Below are 19,909 nucleotides of genomic sequence, written 5' to 3'. Positions count from 1 at the left end.
ATTAAGGACGTTAAAAACAACAACAACAAACCTTCACTTGAAAGTATCTGAAAACGGCTTTGAAAGCTCAAAAGCTGCTCCACAAACCGAAGCTGGAGCTGCTCAAGAAGCGAAACCGTTCTCTTTGCTGTCACTACAACAACAACAAAAAAGCCACAAGAGCGACGGACTTCAAAGGTCTCGTCCAGCAGGGCGGCGACACGGAGAACAAAGAGCCGTAGCGGATGAGGCCCTGTTTTCAGCCGCGACAGAATATCAAACCATCACTTGTGATAAGTGATATTAGAAAAGGTTTCAAGATGGTTTCAAGATGGATGTGGAGGATTCGGGACATGAGACGAACAAACAACTCTGGCTTTTGTTGGGTGGGAATTCCAAAGGACGGACGAGCAGCCAGAGCTGGGAAAAGGATGTCTGCAGCAGCCTGACAGGCTCCACGGCCCAGCGAGCATCGGCCGCCTCCGTTGGCTCGGCGCGGGAGAAAACAAAGTTGAACATTTTCATCGTGACAAAGTGACAGTGGCAGCTTTAATCTATTTGCGGCAGCGTCCGAAGGGGAGAACTCCCAGAGGCCATTGATCGGCTAAAGATTTCTGACGCCCCGTCCGTGATTGTCTTTGTCCCGCTCCGCTTCCACCCTGCCGGACTCTGAAGTGCTGATGAAAAGCTTCGAGTGAAGGAGGAGGAGACGGGTGGGGGTGCGGGGGGGTTCCTCCCATTGCTTATTAAGAACGCTGATTTGCTTTAACTGGATTTTCTGGCCGCTGAGCTGCTGGTGCTGTGATCTTCCACTCCTTCCTCTCTCTGGACCCCTTCCCCTCCCTCCGACCTCTCCTTCCCTCCCTCCGCCCTCCCCAAACTACTTTGCGCCGTCGATGACAAGTTCGGAATCATCTGATTGCTTATTAAGAAGGTTAATGCGTTTCTGCCGCCTCCTCCCCGGCCCCGCCCTCTGCTGAACGCTGACCTACGAGACCACTTGGGGGGGTGTGGTGGTGAGGGGAGGAGGAGGGGGGGGGCTGTATTGTCCTCTACTGCTGACAAGATGACAGGATGACAACAGGACTTTCTGCAAACTGTTAATTGCTGAGCAGACTAATTCTGTTTGAGCCGGAAAAAAAGAGGAGAAAAATGCAAATGAGAAGCTTTAGCTTGCAGGGAAACACTGTGTTTACACTGAGGGGCGAGTGGAGGCTGACTGACCAGGAGCTAAACAGCTGAAGATGCTGTTGCTGTTACCAAAGGTCATTATTTAGAGGGGAGAAGGTCAGAGGTCACGGCTGCCACAATGGAAGACGTTGGCGTGACATTCAGGGATGGGGTCATGAATAATGCGGAGAAGCCGGCAGCAAAGAGGTGCCCAAAAAAAAAACAATAAAAAAAAGAAATCGAGGTACTAAAATCTGATCAATTACAACGTCCCAGTCAAAAAGTAGGCAAGTCTTCACAATAGCTTATATTAAATTTCCTACCAAAACAAAACAAAACAAATACCCAATTGTCCTGAAAAAAAATATGATTTCCATTAATTGAGAGCTTTGTATGTATATTATAATATTCCCTTTTCTCATATGTGAATCATTTTCCTTCATTTAACAATTTCTCTGTTTCTACCGACTGATACTTAATATCTTGGATACCAATAATAAAATCACGAGTTAAAGGTCGCTGTTAGTTCATTTGTAACAGTGTTACTGAGTCAGAAATAGCAAAGGAAAGCTGATTGGTCGCTGGAGGAAGCAAAGCTGATGCACGGCAGAATCAGTGAGTCAGAGGATTTCTGATAGTCCAGGAAAACTCTCAATAATTCCAGAAATTGCCACAGAGCTGCTGTCTTTGGCGTTGCAACCTTCGACAACATTCTAAAGGAGTTAACAAAAAAAAACAACAAAACAGGTCGTGACCCATCCAAAAACATTTGCATCTATTGAGTCTTAAGTTTTATAACTAATTACTAAAAAGAAATGTAAGAATTTAATTTTAATTTAAGAATTTTAATTGGCTTCATGAAACTAGAAGTTTTCTGACTATCAGAAATTCTCTGTTGGGGTCAAAGGAGGCATGAGTGGTGAAAGTGTGCAGCAGCAGCAGCGGGGGTTTAGCGAGGGCAGTGGAGTGTGGGGGGCGGGCCGGGTGGCAGGGGCTAAGGGGGTCGGGGGGGGTACTCACGCTTACTTACTTGAAGGGCTTCTCCCCGGTGTGCGTGCGTATGTGGTTGTTGAGCGTGGTGGCGCCGGCGAAGGCGCGGCCGCAGTAGCCGCATTTAAAGGGCCGGTCGCTGGAGTGCGTCACCACGTGGTTCCTCAGGTCCGACGGCTGGGAGAAGGACTGGGAGCAGTGGCCACACTGGTACGGCCTGACACAGCACACAGGGGACAGCAGACAGAAGACAGAAATGAATCAAAATTGTTTGAGGAGGAGGAGAACATTTAAAGCAGAGCTGCTTTTGAGAATGATTGGATACAACAAAGAGGATTTATAGATTAAACAATTAGTTCATATTTCTGTCTGAGGAGGAGCCCAAAGAAAATAGCAGAAAGCTCAACCCCGACAATGGCCGGACAAAACACTTTTTTGTAAAAACAAAAAACAAAACAAACAAACAAACAAATAAACAAACAAAAAATATATATACAAATCAGAACAATTTCTGGACCTGGATGCTGTGAAAGTATGTCTCCAGAAACACCCTAAGACTAGATCGGACAGACTAGATCCATTTGCAAAAATGCAGTAATTAGGAATATACAGACAGAAATATTTTACACATTTCAAAAAGTGAAAGATCAAAATCTCTGGCTGGCTGCATCGGAAACAGCAGGAAACTGCAGCGAAACATCAAACCTTTGCAGCAGAAACGAGAAGAGAAATCTTTGCAAAACATTGACATGGAAACAAAGCAGCCCATATTTACAAAAAACGCACTTATGTGTTTCTGGAATGACTTAACACGCTAGGAGCAAACGTGTTTTTAGTCACGGATCACCGCTCGGCCGAAACTGTTGCGTTATCTCACATTCGTGTTTATCAACACTGTAAAATACGTCTCGAGTTCTGTTTGAATCCACGTTGGAACAACACGGCAATTGACATCCAAATATGGTTGTGCGCGCCCGCACACGCACACACACACAGAGACACACACTGAGTCGGTAACCATGGCAGCGTGACCCTCATCAACAATTCAGGCCGGGATCATGACCGGACCATCTATCACTGCGTGTCTGTGAGAGCGAGCGTGTTAGTTAGCAGATAGAGACAGTATCAGAGCACCAGGAGGAGATAAAAATGTCTCTGCATGTGTGTGTGTGTGTGTGTGTGTATGTGTGTGTGTTCGCCCCAAATGAGAGCTCAGTGGCGGCGTGTGTGTGTGTGTGTGTGTGTGTGTGTGAGTCCGACATAAATAAATAAAATATAAAAAGAACAGCTGAGTGTGTTCCAGCGCGCTGCCTCGGCACAGCCACCGATCTAATCTCACACTTTGCTATTTATCGAGCCCGACTCGGTCCCAGTTGGCTGCTATCATCCGCTTATGTTGCTGTTCACTTACAGGGCGCTGCGAGCGGGGAAGCCCTCAGCCCCTCTCACTTCTCACTGACTTGATGATGACATCATCATCATCATCATCGTCAGCTGATCGTGTCCACCATCGAGGAGAATCATCGCTGGGACGCAGGTTTGATCGTCTGCACCGCAACACCAAAATCCAGCCAGGGAGCAGCCTACACGAGGTAGCACGCCCTGCTGAGGTCAGGGGTCAGAGGTCAGCCACCCCAGGACTGATACTGGAATTCCGTTCAAATTTCGTCCCGCGAGATCTGACGAGAATTGCGTTTGCTTTTGTTTGTTTACGTTTGTTTGCTGTCAAGCGTGGTGGTTGTATTTTTCTCTTTGATTACTCGCAAAAAATATTCCGAACTGAACTAGAATGGGCCACTGGATCCACTGGTTCCAGCTGAGAAGAGCCTCTGAATGAACAACAGGCAGAACCTCAAGGCAGCAGAAGAAAACTAAAGGACAGTTTTTATGGCGGGATGGGAGCTCGGCATCGTGGATGTGCAGCGGACAGATCTGCAACAGTCGGAATGGGCAAGATTTGTAGCACCGTGCGGAATTACAAATAAAAAACTGCCCGGGTGCCCTGGGATAAAGCGGCGTGTATGTGTGCTTTGTTTATGATATCTTGGTTAAATGTCCAGAACGCGGAGAAGGAGGGGAAAAACAATTCCAATTTTCTCGCATGAAGCCACAAAATGAAGTGATTTCCATTGTGAAACCAATAAGACAATGGTTCTGACATCAGTACCGTACAAATAGTTAAACAGCCCAGAACTAGAATAAAACAAATAGACCAACATCTTCACTGGTTCTATAAATCACCAACACCTAACACACACACACACACACACACACACACACACACACAGATTCTCACAACTGAGGAAAGTAATAAGAGTAAAATAATGTAATATAAAATCGAAAAAAATTCTCACTTGCAGTTTTCCACATAAAAGGCGTCCGGCTGTGTGGGCGGGTTCATTTATCAGCCGGCTGGTCTATAAGTTCACGCCTCAGCGGGCTGCACCACTATTTATTAGGTGGGTTTTCTATGAAGAGCGGCATTGATTGTGAATAGTTTAAGTTGATGAATGTGTGGATATTATTTATTAAGGCAGCAGGCCAGGAGATTAATGCCCGGTTATTGTTTATTACAGTGGAGAAGGAGAGGAGGAGGAGGAGGTGAAAGGAAGGGTAGAGGGGGAGGTGGTTAAGCATTAAAACCGCCACTGGCACACACACACACACACACACACACACACACACACACACACACACACACTCACACACTGACAGACAGGTATCTGCATAGAAAACCAAAGATATTTGCTCGCACAAGCACATGCAAATACCTCGTGGTTGTGCACACACGGGCAAAACCTCCAAACTGTTGCGCGCAGCCATACATCTGCATAAATTAGCACACAGATGCCGTTTGCAAGGACGGGGAGAATATTTCAGAGTGACTGTTGAACGGCAAAACCGTTAAACAAGGTCAAAAATGATCAACAACAGCCTGATGGTGATGCACATTACGCACGACACGTGCAAGCAGGGTGATTCCAGTAACGCAACCAACACTGTATGGAGTGCGGCGTCGTGTGACTAGGAAGTTGCTCTAATTTTGTCTCAGTTTTTTAATCTACCTCTGAGCACCCTGGTGTACTTTCCTGTTTCCTGTGGGTGTGCCGACGTTTAATAGGCCAAACAGGTTTCATTTGCTGCTGCTGCTGAAAAACATTGACTTGCAAAGTCGCAAATCTTGTTTGTCCAACAGGGTTGCACCGCAGGAGAAGACAGGCGGTTCGGGCTTCTCCAGAACCAGAAGACCCATAAATAAAATCAGCTCAACTTAGAGACAGCGTGGAACCAAACACTCTGATAAGCCCAGTCGTTAACAATCTCCTTCTGCATTATTTTACAGTCTTCACTTTCTTGTCTCTACTTCCTATGGATGTCCCGCCATCACTTCAGCAGCGGCGGCTCGGTCCGACGTCATGGCGTCACAGTCTGGTGGCAGCAGCATCGCAGACGGCCACGTGTGTCCAGACCCGAAGCCCACAGCTGGCGGCAAAAACACACCAGCAGCTCGGCCGAGCTGCGTTTGGACATGTGATGAGTGTGAAAGAGCCAGACTGGCCTCAGATAGAGTGTGTGTGTGCGTGTGCGTGAGAGAGAGAGAGATCCAAAAAAATGAACCACTTTCAACACCTGAGTGAAAACCGGTTCAGGACAATAAACTCTGCGTCGCCTTTCAACACAACATGTGGTAACAACAGCAGAGTCTGTGTTAACTAGTTGCCGCTTCCACACACACTGACACACACACAGCTGATGAAAGAGGCACAGTGTGTGTTTGTGTGTGTGTGTGTGTGTGTGTGTGTCAGATCCAAAGCCCTGCTCTGGTTATTAGGGCAACGTGGGAAAAAAGTTGTGTTTTTGGCACATTAGCTGCTTTTCCTGTCAGCCTCCCAGAAAGGTCAAGAGGTCAAGGAAAGTTTGAGGTAAAGCTGGAGCCAAACACACCAAGAGGCCTGCGTCCAGCTACCAATGGTGCGTTCACAATGAAGTTGACAGTACTCAAAGAAAACGTGGGTATCACCTGAAAAGATTAATTTTTCCAACACCAAGTGAGAATGAGATGTGGCTCTCAGAGTGTCTCTTTTTTTTTTTTTTTTTAAGTGAAAGGAATTATTATTTTAAAGTGAAAGGAAGATTTAAATTTTGCTATGTTTGAAATCGTCAGCCTTCCAGCTTGGTTCTTCTCCTTCTGAGGGGCTGTTGGGTGGACAAACCAGTGAAATAAGCCCAGTAGATGTGGCAAATTCACTCAGTGCTGTTCAGGATGTCAGAGAATGTGAATGAATTTGTCTCCATGGTCCGTTTGTTTGTTGGTCCAGAGCTACTACTGCCTCTTCTTCTTCTTCTTCTTCTTCTTCTTCTTCTTCTTCTTCTGCTTCTTCTTCTTCTTCTTCTTCTTCTTCTTCTTCTATTCTTCCATCTAAAGGTGTTTTGCAGGATGCAGCGGTGCAGAGTGCAGAGCCCAGTCGCTCCCGATCCATACGGAGTTCTGTCTGCGGCGAGCGGACGAAGGACTCCGCTGCCCTCCTCGTATGAAGGCATTATTTGGCCGAGACCGTCGGCCATAAATCACAGCTCCCTCTTCATCAATACACAATCAATGGCTCCCCTAACGCACACAAACACACTCCCCGTGTGTAAGCAAACATCCGAGCGAACGCAAACATGAAATCACTAGTTGACTCCTCCCCCCTCTATACCCCCCAACACAAACACATCAAACTCCCGCCGTCACTTCTCACTCGGGTTTTCCACCTTTTCTTTTCTTTCCTTTCATTTTCTTCATCTTTCCGTCCTTCGGAATTCATCCGTTTCCCCTCCCTTCGACGGCATCGACCGCCCTGTCAAAGCCGAGAGCTCTCATAATGTCTTCTCATCAATCGCTTGATCTGGCGAAATGAGCTGAGAGGAGTGGGGGGAGGGGTTTGGACGGGGGAGGGGGGTGAGCTCGCTCGTAGCCGACATAATGTCATGGGGCGGAGAGCGAGCCTCCAAAAACAACATCTGATGGGAAACTAACGGCGTTGGTTGGAAATCCGAACGGCGCGCTTGCGTGGCGTTCGGAAATATCCCCGCCCAATCAAACGCATCGCAAAGCAGCAAATGCGACGGATACAAATAGACTTTGAAGGAATTTCTACGAGCCCGTCCATCAGCGTGATGGATGGTCGGCGGTCGGCCCCGCGGCTCCGCACTGAAAAAGAGAATCAAGCCGTTTCTCAACACATCTGTGTGTGTCCAGCAGGGGCAGCGCACATCTGTGTTAGTGCTGAATGCAAATACGTCCACGCCGTCAGGTGATAAATGTCCCGGGCTGACAACCGCCAGGCAACACAAAGGCTGCAGAGCGCTGCCGAGCGCCGCAGCACCACGAGAAAACATTTAGAGTTTGCCGGGAATGTTTTCTGATCATAGGAGCAGCGAGTGAACCTCCACGTTTGATTCAGCTCCGTGTGTGTGTGTGTGTGTGTGTGTGTGTGTGTGTGGACTCGGCTTGGTCCAGAGGCGATGCTGAATGACGCTGTAATGTGATGTACCCACAATTCCCCTCTCACATGAGGGGAGACAGCAGGGAAAGCTGGAGGTGAAACTGGTGAGCAGATACATTGGCTGAGTTGCGTTCCAGTTTCCATAAGACAAGAAATAAAACATCTCTGGATTCTGGAATCTCTGCAGCCTGCGCTGGAATTCAACATTGGAATTTTATTTTTTTTTAGTACTTTTCTAATTTGATTCTTTGCATCAAATGTTTTGATACAAAAGTCTACAACTTTAGTGTCAAAACCGGCTCCATTCCAACAAATGTGGGCTACAAATGTCTGATTATTATTTTTCTTGAGTTCTCTAGATTTTTCCCATTTAAAAAACATTCGAGATGCACGTTTGCCGTGATTAAACTATTGTTCATTGTGCAAGGAGACAATGAATCTATAAATCAACCTAATAATGTAATAAACGACATATGAACGTTTAATTGCCACATCAAGTCAACCCAGTGACAACGCACACGTCAATAAGATGGAAACGTTTCTTTCTTTGATATACGAGTGTGATTTCAGCCATAAACACGTCCATGCTTCGCTCATAAACAACATCGGCTACAAATTTTGCCCGAATTGTGAAACCTCGAGATCAAAGTGTTTGGGGGGGGGAGAAAAAAAACAAAAGACCCCACTTTCGGTAAAACCACAAATGGCTCTTTTAAACACCACAGCGATAAACACATCCATCATAAAAGCAGCAGTTATTAATGTCGTTTATTGCCTTGGTTTATGCGTCCTGGACGTCAAAACGAAGGGTGAGAAATAAGACCAACTGCAGTCGCTGCTTCGTCATTCAGCGGCTTCACAAATTTCAAAAGCATCCTGCGATTTTTGGTTCTCGTCTAAAACTGAATCAAAGTCATGCTGCCGTAAACAAATTGCCTCCTGTTGCTGACAGATTTGGCTGAAATGGCACAGCAGGAGAAAAAAAATGACCCAGAAGATGAAAAAAGTTGATCAAAAAGAAGAAAAAAAAAAACCCCATCGCGAACCTCAAAAAAAAAAAAAAAAAAAAAAGGCAGCTGAAAGAGATGGAGCTGAGCCGGGGTTGGCTTTAAGCTGATATAGAGAGCCATCAGTCATCTAAATGGCCCCATCAAGTAAACATCGATAAATATGTAGAAGGGAAGGAAGGCAGGTGGGAGGGTGGGGAGTGCTGAGAAACCGTGAACACACAGAGTGAAAGAGTGAAAGTTGGACCTGATCGCTGATGAAGAAGCTGCATTGGAACCGTGCAGAAGCCGTTACTGCAGCACATCCACGCTGCGGCGGAAAGATGCTGCTGTCTACAGTCTGATTCGGATTTTGACCGAGAATCAAAATCAGAATCAGATCTTATTGCCAGGTTTGTGTCAACAGAGCAGAAACTTGACTGTGGGGACTCGGGAAAAACCTGTCGTGCGTACTCTGGATCCTCTGGATCTTCTGCATCCCCTCACGCAGCCAGGGAGACGCTCGTGTTATCAAAAGACTTCCCTCTACTGCTGCTGTTGCCTTGAAAACACACAAACAGCAGCAGCACCGTTCGGACCTTTGTTGCAGTGTTATGCACTTCATAAGGGTCTTGGTCTCGTCTCGAACTCGAACTGGACGGACTCGGGATTTTTGCAAAACAGCAAAAATATTACATAAAATTATTAAAAGATACCTTGCTGAAAAGAGATGTTGCTGTTCCTTTTAGAAGCAAACTGGAATTTAAAAAAAGATACAGGTTATTTTTCTTTGATTATCTACAGTCTTGGTCTGGTCTTGATCTCGATACTCTCTAGTCTTGATAAAGTCTTGGTCTCCGTTGATGCCGTCTTGACTACAACACTACCCTGTTGGACTCGGACTCGGTTCACCCGCAACTTTTCAACTCTTTGGAAACAAAACACGAAGCCCAGTTTGAGGAGGAGACTCTTGGAGGAAGACCCAGCAGCCTCTGCACGACGATGGGAGTGGGGTGGGGGGGGGGGACGGGGGGGGAGTGGGGGGGACGGGGGGGGGCGGTGGTCAGGTCGGCGGCGAGGTACGACGGGACCTCAGCGCTCCCAGACTCAGTTTAGCTTGTTCAGCTGAATTTTATCTGCTCCTCCGTCCCATAAAACCTTCCTATTGACAGGCAGCTCGGCATCGACCCCTCCGTCCCTCCCACACCCCCCTCCCTCCCCCACATCCAGCCCACATTTTTCTTCCCTATGAGTATTAGTTTATTGAATAAGTGGCATCTGTTTTCCTGGCCCCGTCAGCGCAGGCCGAGGTATTTCTCACTGACGCACAACGCTGATTTATACGCCGCTCCGAGTTGGCCGACAAAAAAAAAAAAAAAAAAAAAAAAAAAATTATAATAAAGCTCAGCAAAAAATTTCCAATATATCCTCTGTCCACCCCCCCGGCCACGCCCGACTTTCAACACACACATTCACTTCTTCTTCTTCTTCTTCTTCTTCTTTGCTCCCTCTGCCCTGTGTGCTGTGTATAATTAAGTTGGCAGACGTTATACACACTCTCGGACCTTTACGCTCTCTTCACTCACGCCTAGAAACTCCCACATTTGTAGCGCCGGGGCGACAAGCGGCGCATCGATGAGACGAGCAAAGTCATGAATCCCAAGGACTTGACGGCTCCGGCCTGGAAAAAACACCGTAGTATCGTCTGTATTTGGTACAATGTTGAATTCGGTTATGTTTCACTTCGTTTTCTGTGACTCTGCCGTCAATCAGGGTCGTGAAGGTTGCTGGAGGCAATCCAAGAGGCCAGTTTATCACAAGGCCACGTAGAAAGACAAACAACCAGTCGCACTGGCACTCACACCTACAGATAATTTACGTTTCCCAGTTTGCCTCTCGTGCATGTTTTTGGACTGTGGCAGGAAGCTGGAAGACCTGGAGAGAACCTGGAGAGAACCCTACTCAGACACGGGGAGAACGTGCAGCCTCAGGCCCGGGAATTGAACCCGAGACCCGTGACTGCACTAACCACTGTACAACGCAATTGCCCAATTCGGATTAGTGTTAAGTTAGAGTACATTATAAATTAAAAAACATACAAGTGCAGCAAGGTTCTACACTCTACTCATCCCACGGACCTGTGGATTAAAACTGGATAGACTGGAGGACTATGGTTGATCATCCATCGCTCTTAGCACAGTTAGAAATTTCATGAACCAGATCACCAAACAGCTTGGGTCTGTGCATTGCAACTCTACATAACTTCTGATGCGTTGCACTCATTGATGCAAGTGTTTCATTCCTACAAAAGGTGAAAGTTGAGGAACAGAAACGGCGACGAAGCGTACAACGGTTCTGGTGCCGACTCGATCCGACTTTTCCACTTTGATACACTTTAAAAGAGAAGCTCCTGATAAAAATGAAGTGACGGTAAAATGTCCACAGGGAATTAAAAACAAACTGGCTGAAGGACTCTCGTGACAGATGTGGAAGTTCAGTTTCATTAATTCTACTCTTAAAATAAACGCTTTTGCGCCGGTGAAAAGATAATGGTTTGAGGAAAAGAATCCTAGTGTGGAGGTAACTTTTAGGTTTCTTTTACCTGTCTGGGTTCTGTGGACACACATGCATCTGCAGCAGGATCCTCTGGGTGAAGGTCTTGAAGCACTGGCCACACTTCCACAGGTGCCAGTCGCTGAAGTCGCTGCTCAGCTGGCTGGTGGAGGTGGGACTGGCCAGGACTCGCTGGTTCTTGGAGCCCAGCGGGCCAAACATGGAGTCCGAGTGGCTGCCGACGCCGACCTTGTCCAGCAGGGAGAAGCTCTTGGGGCAGGGGGAGTGCGGGAAGACCATGGAGCGCATGGTGGCCGAGGACGGAGAGGAAGAGGAGGACGAGGAGGACGAGGAGGAAGAGGAGGAGGGTTTGCCGTTCTTGCTGAAGGACTGGAGAGACTCCTGTCTGCTCATGGCCTCCACCACCGTGTTCGGGACGTTCACTGCAATGAAAAGAGACAATATATTACAAACCGATTCTTTCAGACTGAGCCTGACAACACAGGGGCTAAAAAACAAAGCCAAAAAACAATATACCAAATTTATATACATATATATATATATATATATATATATATATATATATATATATATATATATATATATACATACATATATACATATGTATGTACACACACATATTTGGACAAAGTCAAAATTTTGCACACATTCATTTTCATGACTATTTACATTGTAGATTGTCACTCAAAGCATCAAAACTGTGAATGAACACATATGGAATATGTATGAAACCACAAAGTTTTATATTTTAGATGATCTAGAATAGCCACCTTTCATATAAAATGCATACAACGTAACATATTTAGGTATTTAATATTTTTTTTTCTTTTGCCACATTGATCCACATATCTTGGTCATATATTCGATGTCTTCAGTTTGTATCTACAGTGTAGAAAGTAGTAAAGATAAAGAAGAAACAGGTGTGTCCAAACTTTTGACTGGTAGTGTATATTATTAAATATATTGTGAAAACAATATCCATGACAATTGTGCCAATTGCTTGAAAAAAAAAAAAAAATCACAAAGTTGTCCATACTCTTTTATTTTAAATTTTTTGATGATTTATTTTGACAGGGTAAGTGAACAGAAATCATGGAAAGTGAGCTGCCAAATTGTGACACACAGAATTCCAGAGAAGAATCTCATTCAAGGCCGTGACATTTTGCAGATGATTCCTTTTTCTTCGCATATAACCTCCGTCACATGCAAACCACCTACAACAGAAAGCCGCTGATGACATCATCAAGCCTCCTCTGCTGCCCTTTTTTATGACTTTTTTTAAGGAGCGCCGACGGCAACATTTGTCACTGAGGAGCTGGCAACAGCGAGGGAGGGGAGATGGAGCGATACGGGACGCAGACGTGTTGCTGGTGGACAGAAGTCGAGCACAATAACATTAACTGAGAACGAGGGGGCGGAGGGGGCAACAAAAACATTATATAAAAGTGTGTAAATTAGATTTGGGCTAACCGACTTGTTCCAGCTGTCCTCACTTGACCCAGAAATTAGCTGCACTCTGTTTTGTGGTCTGACCAACCGGCAGCCCTGGACTTTGTGAGCCTTCATGATGTTTGACGTGACACCAGCGGGACTCGTCTTGAGTAACTGCCCGCTGACAGTTTCCCCCTCTTTTCATTCTGTAAAACTGCTTTGTTTGGGCAAAGCTGGAATGTGGACGGCCTTTTCAAAAACATGATCCGGGGTTCTTCTTCAGTTTCCTGCACTCCTTCATGGAATTAATTAAATTCTTGTAGAATAAAATACACAAAATGTACCCCCCCCCCCCCCCCCACTGCAGCTCTGATTCAAAAGTAGCGTGTTGCATTTTTCTCGTCCTCGTCGCCGCGCTGCGCTGCACTGCACGTCAGGGCCAGTTCCCATCATTCATCATCTCACCTCTGCCACCGGGGCCGCCAGGCTCCATTGATCCTCTAATAATCTTATGAAGAGATAATTACGCCATCTGTAAGTCGGCCGGCGGCTGCATCGATGCCTGCGCTGCGCTGCCGCTCGCCCGGCTTAATTCATTTCGCAACAAACGGCTCATATACATAAAACGCATGTCGATACAGTTTGGGGCTGTGTGAGAAAATGCATCATCCAAATGGGAGAATTATGTAGATACATATTGCAGCGTTGCACAGAGTTGCTTCCTTTTTTTTTTTTTCGTGGGTGGTGGGAGGAGGGGGGAGGGGGGGGTGGTGGGGTCCCCTTTAAAAGAGACATGAGAGGAATACAGACTCAATAATGGAAGGAAAATATCTATTTGGAAGCAACAACACCAAAAAAAAAAATCCTTAAATATTAGACATGCAGAATTAGATTCCTCTGCTCCTGCTTGTCTGTGACTTCTAGACTATGTTGTGTAATAGGAAGGGAAACTTCCTTTGACTTCACTTCCTGTCTGTGTCCCTGACAGTCGCGTCCTTAAAGTGAAGATATACATCTTCCAGTTCACCAACATATTGTTTTATAGTTTTATAAATAGATTATTCCGACTTTAATGTTCAAGTTTGCGGCGCCAACAAAGCGTCGGTTTTAGCAGAACGCCAGGCTGCAAACAGGGGGCTAAGAGTGCCGTTTCCTGCAAATCTATCAATATTCTTTTGGACAATAGAGGCTCAGTTGTGCCGAGAGACTGCGATGGAAAGAAAGGAAGTGAAAATTGGGCCTTTCAAACAAACACAAGGATGTTCATCTGCAATTTCCAGCCGTTTTACAGCTACTAAACGGGAAAACAAAGTTTGGCGTCTGGCTCCAGAGAGTCTGTCTGTGTCTTCCTCTCTTTATTTGTATGAATAATTGTTCGGGCAAATGTTGCCGAAGCTCTGTTAATCGATAATGGCGAGTTAGCAGAGACAATAAAGCCTTATCAAAATCAATGCAGACGATTAAGATAAGAGTTATATGACAATATCAAATAAATAAAGGGGATGTGTGCTGTCCTGATTAGCTTGTAGAGACCTGGGCCCTGTACCTACCCGCTCCCTCCCCAGCCCACCACCCCACTGCTCTTCATCCCCAACACTGGCCATATCACTGTGTGGTTAGGCGAACAACACAACAGGTCAACAAGGAACACACTTCAACACTTTAGAGCTTTTAACCAGCAGTGCGCTGCAGTGTGAGCCCTCCACGCTGTGACCTGCACTGATTGCCACCATTGATGGTGACCTGTCATAAACCCTTGACCTGCACAATGTGCAGTTTGAACTGCAAGTCCAAGCCGACTCAGCACCTCTACATCTTTCCTGTGGTTCTCCTGCAGTGGAAACTTTGCGTCCTCCTCACGTCCGTCTTCTTAAACTCTATCTGACCTCTCCTCTCCTCTCCCTACACACATCGTTGGTTATTTTTGTTTGTTTTCTTTTGTTACTTTCATCTTCCCCGAGCTCTCCCCATCCTGGGTAAAAACTGGGCGACATACTTGACTCATCAAGGTTTCAGAGTAAAAATAACTTTTGTGGGAGGAAGGAAAAGAAAGCGAATACGGAGGGAGAAAAAGGCCGACGGGCCGACAAGCGGCGAGGACAAAGACGGTAAAGCCTCTTTTTCCTTCTTCTTCTTCTTCTCCTCTCTCTGTTCCTGGATGGACATGTTATTGTTGTTAGGCGGCGGCCAGGCTGCGCAGCGTCAAGTCGACGGACAGTGATTGGATGGAACGTTCAAGTAAACAACCACATGTTGTGTGCGTGCAGATCGTTGGTGTGTGTTTTATTTGTTGAGTGTTTGCGTGTGTTTTGGCACTAATGTGATTTTTCTGTGAACTTTGATATGCCTGTATAAGGGTTTGTGTGTGGGTGTGTGTGTGTGTGTGTGTGTGTGTGTGTGTGTGAGAGAGAGAGAGAGGAAGGGAGAGAGAGAGGGAGGCAGAGAGAGAAAAAGAGAGTGTGTGTGTGTATGAGAGAGAGAGAGGGAGGCAGAGAGAGAGAAAGAGAGAGAGTGTGTGTGTGTGTGTTTGTGTGCGCGCGTGCAGCACCAGAACTTTTATTATTATTCTTGGATTTTAACTGTTAACATAGATATTGATTTATTTATTTTTTTGGCCTTTTATTCTTGATCTCTTAAATTGAAACTTTCAAAACTAATCTTTAAAACAATATCTCTTTTTATATTGATTAAAAAGGTACATGTACATTTTCTCTCTATTAAATCCTGCACAATTTATTATACATATTAGATTTTTTTTTTTTTTAACTATAGCTAACTATGGCCTTTGTTGAAGTATTGCATTTGTATCTGTCACATTTATTGAGGACTACATTTAAACTTTTGCCACTTTGTGACAATCGGGCCTAAACACGTGTGAAGTCGCATGAGCAAAAGCTGCAACGTCTCTTTGTGTAACTAAGAAAACAAAGGCTCAGAGCGGCGGCTCGGGTAGATGAGGCTCTCTTCTTTTTCCGTGGCAGATAACAATGTCAGAGGGAGGTGGTGGGGACGAAACTCAGTCAAAAAAGTTAAACGTCTTTAGTTTGAAGCAGAGTCGCCGTCTCTAAATTTGCACAAATGATGCCTAATCAAATTTCCTACTTAGATGTACGTCAACAAACTTTGGGACCAACAGACAGTGGCGTGCCAGTGAGCTGCTGCCGAGCGCGGCGCTCAAGTGAAGACCTCTGGCTGGATCCTACAGACACTTGCAGTCTTGTCTTAGTGAAGGTGTGACGCAAAGTCCTGCAAATCTTTGTGTTGTAGGTCTTTGGGAGAAGCAAACGTTGCAACGTACAAAGACTTTTAACTTTTAACGTCACGGCGCCCCCTGCGTGTTGCTCTGCTGTGTATACATCTTCATGGATGTGGATCTGCTTTGCCATCCCTGCCTTTGGAACCGCCGGGCCCCCTGTTGCTGCCAACAGCATGTCAGTAAACAATCAAAAACAGAGGAAACTTGTTTGGTGCTAATGATAGCCTAGCCAGCATTGGTTTTGCTTCAGTTAATTATTTCTGGAAATACAGGAAATGACGCAAATGTGCGAGTCAATGCAGTGAGTTGTTGTTTGGTTCAATGAGTGCCGTGGCACCCCGTCTGCTCAATACTTCATGTCAAATGTTATTATTATTATTATTATTATTATTATTATTATTATTATTATTATTATTATAGGAATTGGATGGCGTCACAGCCTACAGAAATAAATGCTGCATCATAACACCAGCCGGCAAATCTCCCTCCAGCGTTTTCACATGCGGGAGAGAAAATGTTACCCCGGAGTTTTCCTGGCATTTTCTCTTTTTTACATCTGTGACCGTTTGACCACATGAGGAACATATTTAAAGTACCTGCTCTTGTGTGTGTGTGTGTGTGTGTGTGTGTGTGTGTGTGTGTGTATATTAAAGAGTAATAATAGTAAGAATAGATTTTATTTATAATGCACTTTACATTTGTGGGCCAATCTCACAGTGCACAGTACACTAAAGAAAAAACTAATAATGTAACATTCACATAAATTTATTCAGTGACATGCAACATGATAGCATATTAATAGAGAAGTTACTTATTACATATCAGTTTATTTCTTACTGTATTACTGGCATTAGTATTTTTTTATGCTTGCAATGGAAAAGAAGTCTGGCAGAACTCGCAGACCCAGTTAGAATAATGTAAGTTTGTGTGTGTGTGTGTGTGTGTGTGTGTGTGTGTAGCCCTGTCATGACGAACAATGTCATGTAAAACAGTCGTTCCGTCTGTAAAACAAACCAGTTTGTGGTTGAACGTCTCTAATTTGCAATCAGCACGATCTGGGTTAACTGCGACTCTGTGAAAGACGAGCTCCTAATTCAATTCATTCCATTGCGGATTCCAAAGACTCCATCTTCATGCTCCGTTCTACTCTGTTCTGTTCTGTTTTGTTTTGCTTTTTTTTTTTTTTTTTTTAATTTTTACTCCATAATTGTAAAAGAAAAAGAAAGAGAAAACGCAACAGTCAAAGTTTGTTTTTTTCCTCTCTTTCGGGGAATCTTGCTCTGTCAAGTCCAAAGAAAAACAGATTTGAATGGAAAAGATTTAAACCGGCTGACGGAGAAGAAAACTGGAGAAGACGTAAACAGAAATAAATTAGAAAAAGAAAAAGAGAAGAGGAGATCACAGGACAAGAGGAAAGATAGAAAAAGAGAGAAATGAAGCGATGGCAGGATGTGAGGTGGGCAACAAAAGATGCCGTCGAACTTCGAGCTGCACCAAACACGTCAGGACTGAGTCCCATTCAGAACCGTTCATACAAAGAGCACAAATGTATTTGTTCTTCTTCTTCTTTCTTTTTTTTTAAATCAGTTTCGTCCCTTCGCATTTCCATTAAAAATGGAACCTTATTTAACGAGCGGCACAAATATTTACAGTGAAAGCACAAACACAGAAAGATTAAACGCAGTCAGAGATCTGCTTCCTGCCGAGGCCCCGACGTTCGCCGTGTTTGCAAGATGCAATTTAAGACGGATCCTTTTTCTTTTTAATTGCAGACAAGCATTGTTTGTTAACCAGAAACACACGGCAAATCTTTACTTTGGAAAACAAAAGAACCTCTGCGTCTCGTTTTCACCGGCTCGGCTCGGCTCGGCTCGGCCGACGGCAGTCGCTTTGCAGGCAGAGGAGGAAAAAAAAATGAAGAAGAGGAGGTGGAGGGGGGTGGAGTTAGGGTGGGGGTGACGAGGAGGAGGGTCGGCATTCATTGTGTTGACTTTGTGGCGAACCAAAAAGCTTTGAATACTGTCAGTAATAAAATTAGTGCAACATCCAAAGAAAACGCCACGGTTTTTCTGTTTTGCAGACAGACTGATTGCAGAGCTGCGTGTGTGTGTGTGTGTGTGCGTGTGCGCGCGCGCGAGCACGCGTGTGCATGTGCATGCGTGTGCAGCGTTTACATGTCATCGTTGATTCAAAACTAGAGATTTTATTATCCTCCGGTGTCTCTTTTTATCAGGAGGCGGCTGAGAGAACATGGACGCCGTCGCCTCCAGTTAGAACGCAACCAAAACGTGAGGCCTTCTCAGTTTTTCTCCTGCTCCCAACATTTTAAAATGCTTCTTTTTTTTTCCCCCCTCCTGGCGAAAGACACAACAATGAGACGAGGTTTCTGCTTACGGTTTTCGTCCTGGGCGATGCACTGCAGCGGGATGCCAAAGAAGGAGGTGTAGGAGTCGTTGTACCAGACCAGCAGCTCCGTCCCTCTGGGGATGTCCATGCACGCCCGGTAGAATATACACGACCTGCAAGAGTCGCCACACAGTCACCTCACACATTCATGTTTTCCCATTAAAACTGATCGTGCGGCCCTTGAAATGCCTGGATAAATAGGTTAGCATGTGTGTTTTTCAATAAATGTTTTTTTTTTGGCAAATTTTCTGAAAACTGATTCAAGTCTTGCACATTTGGGTTTTAATTACTCTGTTATAAAAAAAAAATATTGTAGTTATTGTTATGTTTTTAAGGACAAACAGATTTTGTTTTTGTCAGTTTTTTTTTCTCTCAATACACGATCACAGCAACAAACACATGGAGATGGGAGCCTGTAAATTGGAGGTTTTTTAAGCAGATCATGCATTCGAGTGCAGCACATTCTCGCTTCTTAACTGTGAAAAAAAGACCTTTCTTCAACAAACTGGAATTTCCAACCAGAAGTGATGCATAAGGAGAGTTGAGTAAAAATCAAAAGCAAAACTGTTGCCAGACGAACGGGAAATCCCCCCAAACGTTTGCGTTGTCCCGGTTTCTGAGTTTTGGGTGTTGAGATCCGCAATGACAAACGTGTTTTCTGGCTTCGTCCAGACCTTTGAACTCTGCCACAGGGATTCCGTCTGGGTCGGATCCTCGAAAGGCCTCCGATCTGATAAGAACTTCGCATCGCCGGCTAAACCTGGTTGATTTATGCAAAGAGGAGAAAGTCTCCCGTCAGCGCTCCCCTCGTCGGGCCGATAACGCCGTTCCAGTCGCTAATCAGACGGAGCCACAGAGCAACACGCCGCCCCGGCCAAGAACACAACATTTTTTTTATTCTTTTTTTTTTTCTACAGTGTTCGCAAACCCCGCCGTCTCGACCGCAGTTTTTCAAACCCGGCCAGAGTCGTATTAAAACCGTTTTTCCCACATGTTTTCCTCTCCCGCCGGGACGTCGGCGTGTCAGACGGAGCAGACTGTGAGCGAGAGGTCACACTCCCTCACCACTCCCACGTCTCTCTCGTCCCCAAGAGCTTTCCCCATCGCGCAGACAGAAAGTGATTACACTTGAGGAGCAGCTTCAGACGAGCACTCAAAGTGAACAGAACGAGACGTTTCATCGGCACCAGATAATCCAGAACGCACCGTCTCGAGAAGTTGTCTAATAAAGTTTGACTTTGTTTCACTAAAACACCTCTTGATGCAATCAGACGACCTCTTTACGTTTTAAGACTGCTGGACTACACGGAAAAAAACAAAACTCAACACTAAACCAGCTACAGAAATGTAATTCTTGTGGTTTTTAGTCAAAAAACTGTTTTCTTTAATTCCTTCAAGGAAAACATTGAAGTTTGAGTGCCATCAAAGAACTCCCGTGAACTACTGTAGTTCCCTTTTCTGTTGTCAAAGTGGCTCTTATGGTGGGACAGAGATGCATAAACAGGCAGAGAGGATTTTTTTTTTGTTGAGGAAGCCAATTTGTGTAAATAACTTCAGGACAGGATGCAGCAAATAGCGAATCCAGATAAAAACCAGGTGATTCAGCTGACGGACGTAATGGGAAGAAA

The 19,909-nt window shown here is 45.2% G+C and overlaps 1 protein-coding gene across 3 annotated transcripts in view; it reads right to left on the bottom strand.

The window, feature by feature from the left end:
- The window catches only part of prdm6 (PR domain containing 6), a 58,913-nt gene that overhangs the window by 3,909 nt on the left and 35,095 nt on the right, over nt 1-19,909 (bottom strand). For 2 of the 3 annotated variants that reach the window (XM_076046983.1, XM_076046984.1), the window contains exons 6-8: nt 18,270-18,394; nt 11,217-11,610; nt 2,180-2,356 (exon numbers count right to left, since the gene is read on the bottom strand). In XM_076046983.1, the coding sequence (XP_075903098.1) occupies nt 2,180-2,356; nt 11,217-11,610; nt 18,270-18,394 (696 nt within the window). Of the gene's footprint in view, nt 1-2,179; nt 2,357-11,212; nt 11,611-18,269; nt 18,395-19,909 lie in introns of those variants that run through there. The other variant, XM_076046985.1, reaches the window with a different exon arrangement.

Source organism: Nelusetta ayraudi, unplaced genomic scaffold (genome assembly GCF_046127955.1).
Source record: "Nelusetta ayraudi isolate G7.1 ecotype Tasmania unplaced genomic scaffold, CSIRO-AGI_Nayr_v1 ptg000092l, whole genome shotgun sequence".
Taxonomy (NCBI): domain Eukaryota; kingdom Metazoa; phylum Chordata; class Actinopteri; order Tetraodontiformes; family Monacanthidae; genus Nelusetta; species Nelusetta ayraudi.
This window is presented reverse-complemented; position numbering and strand designations above follow the sequence as displayed.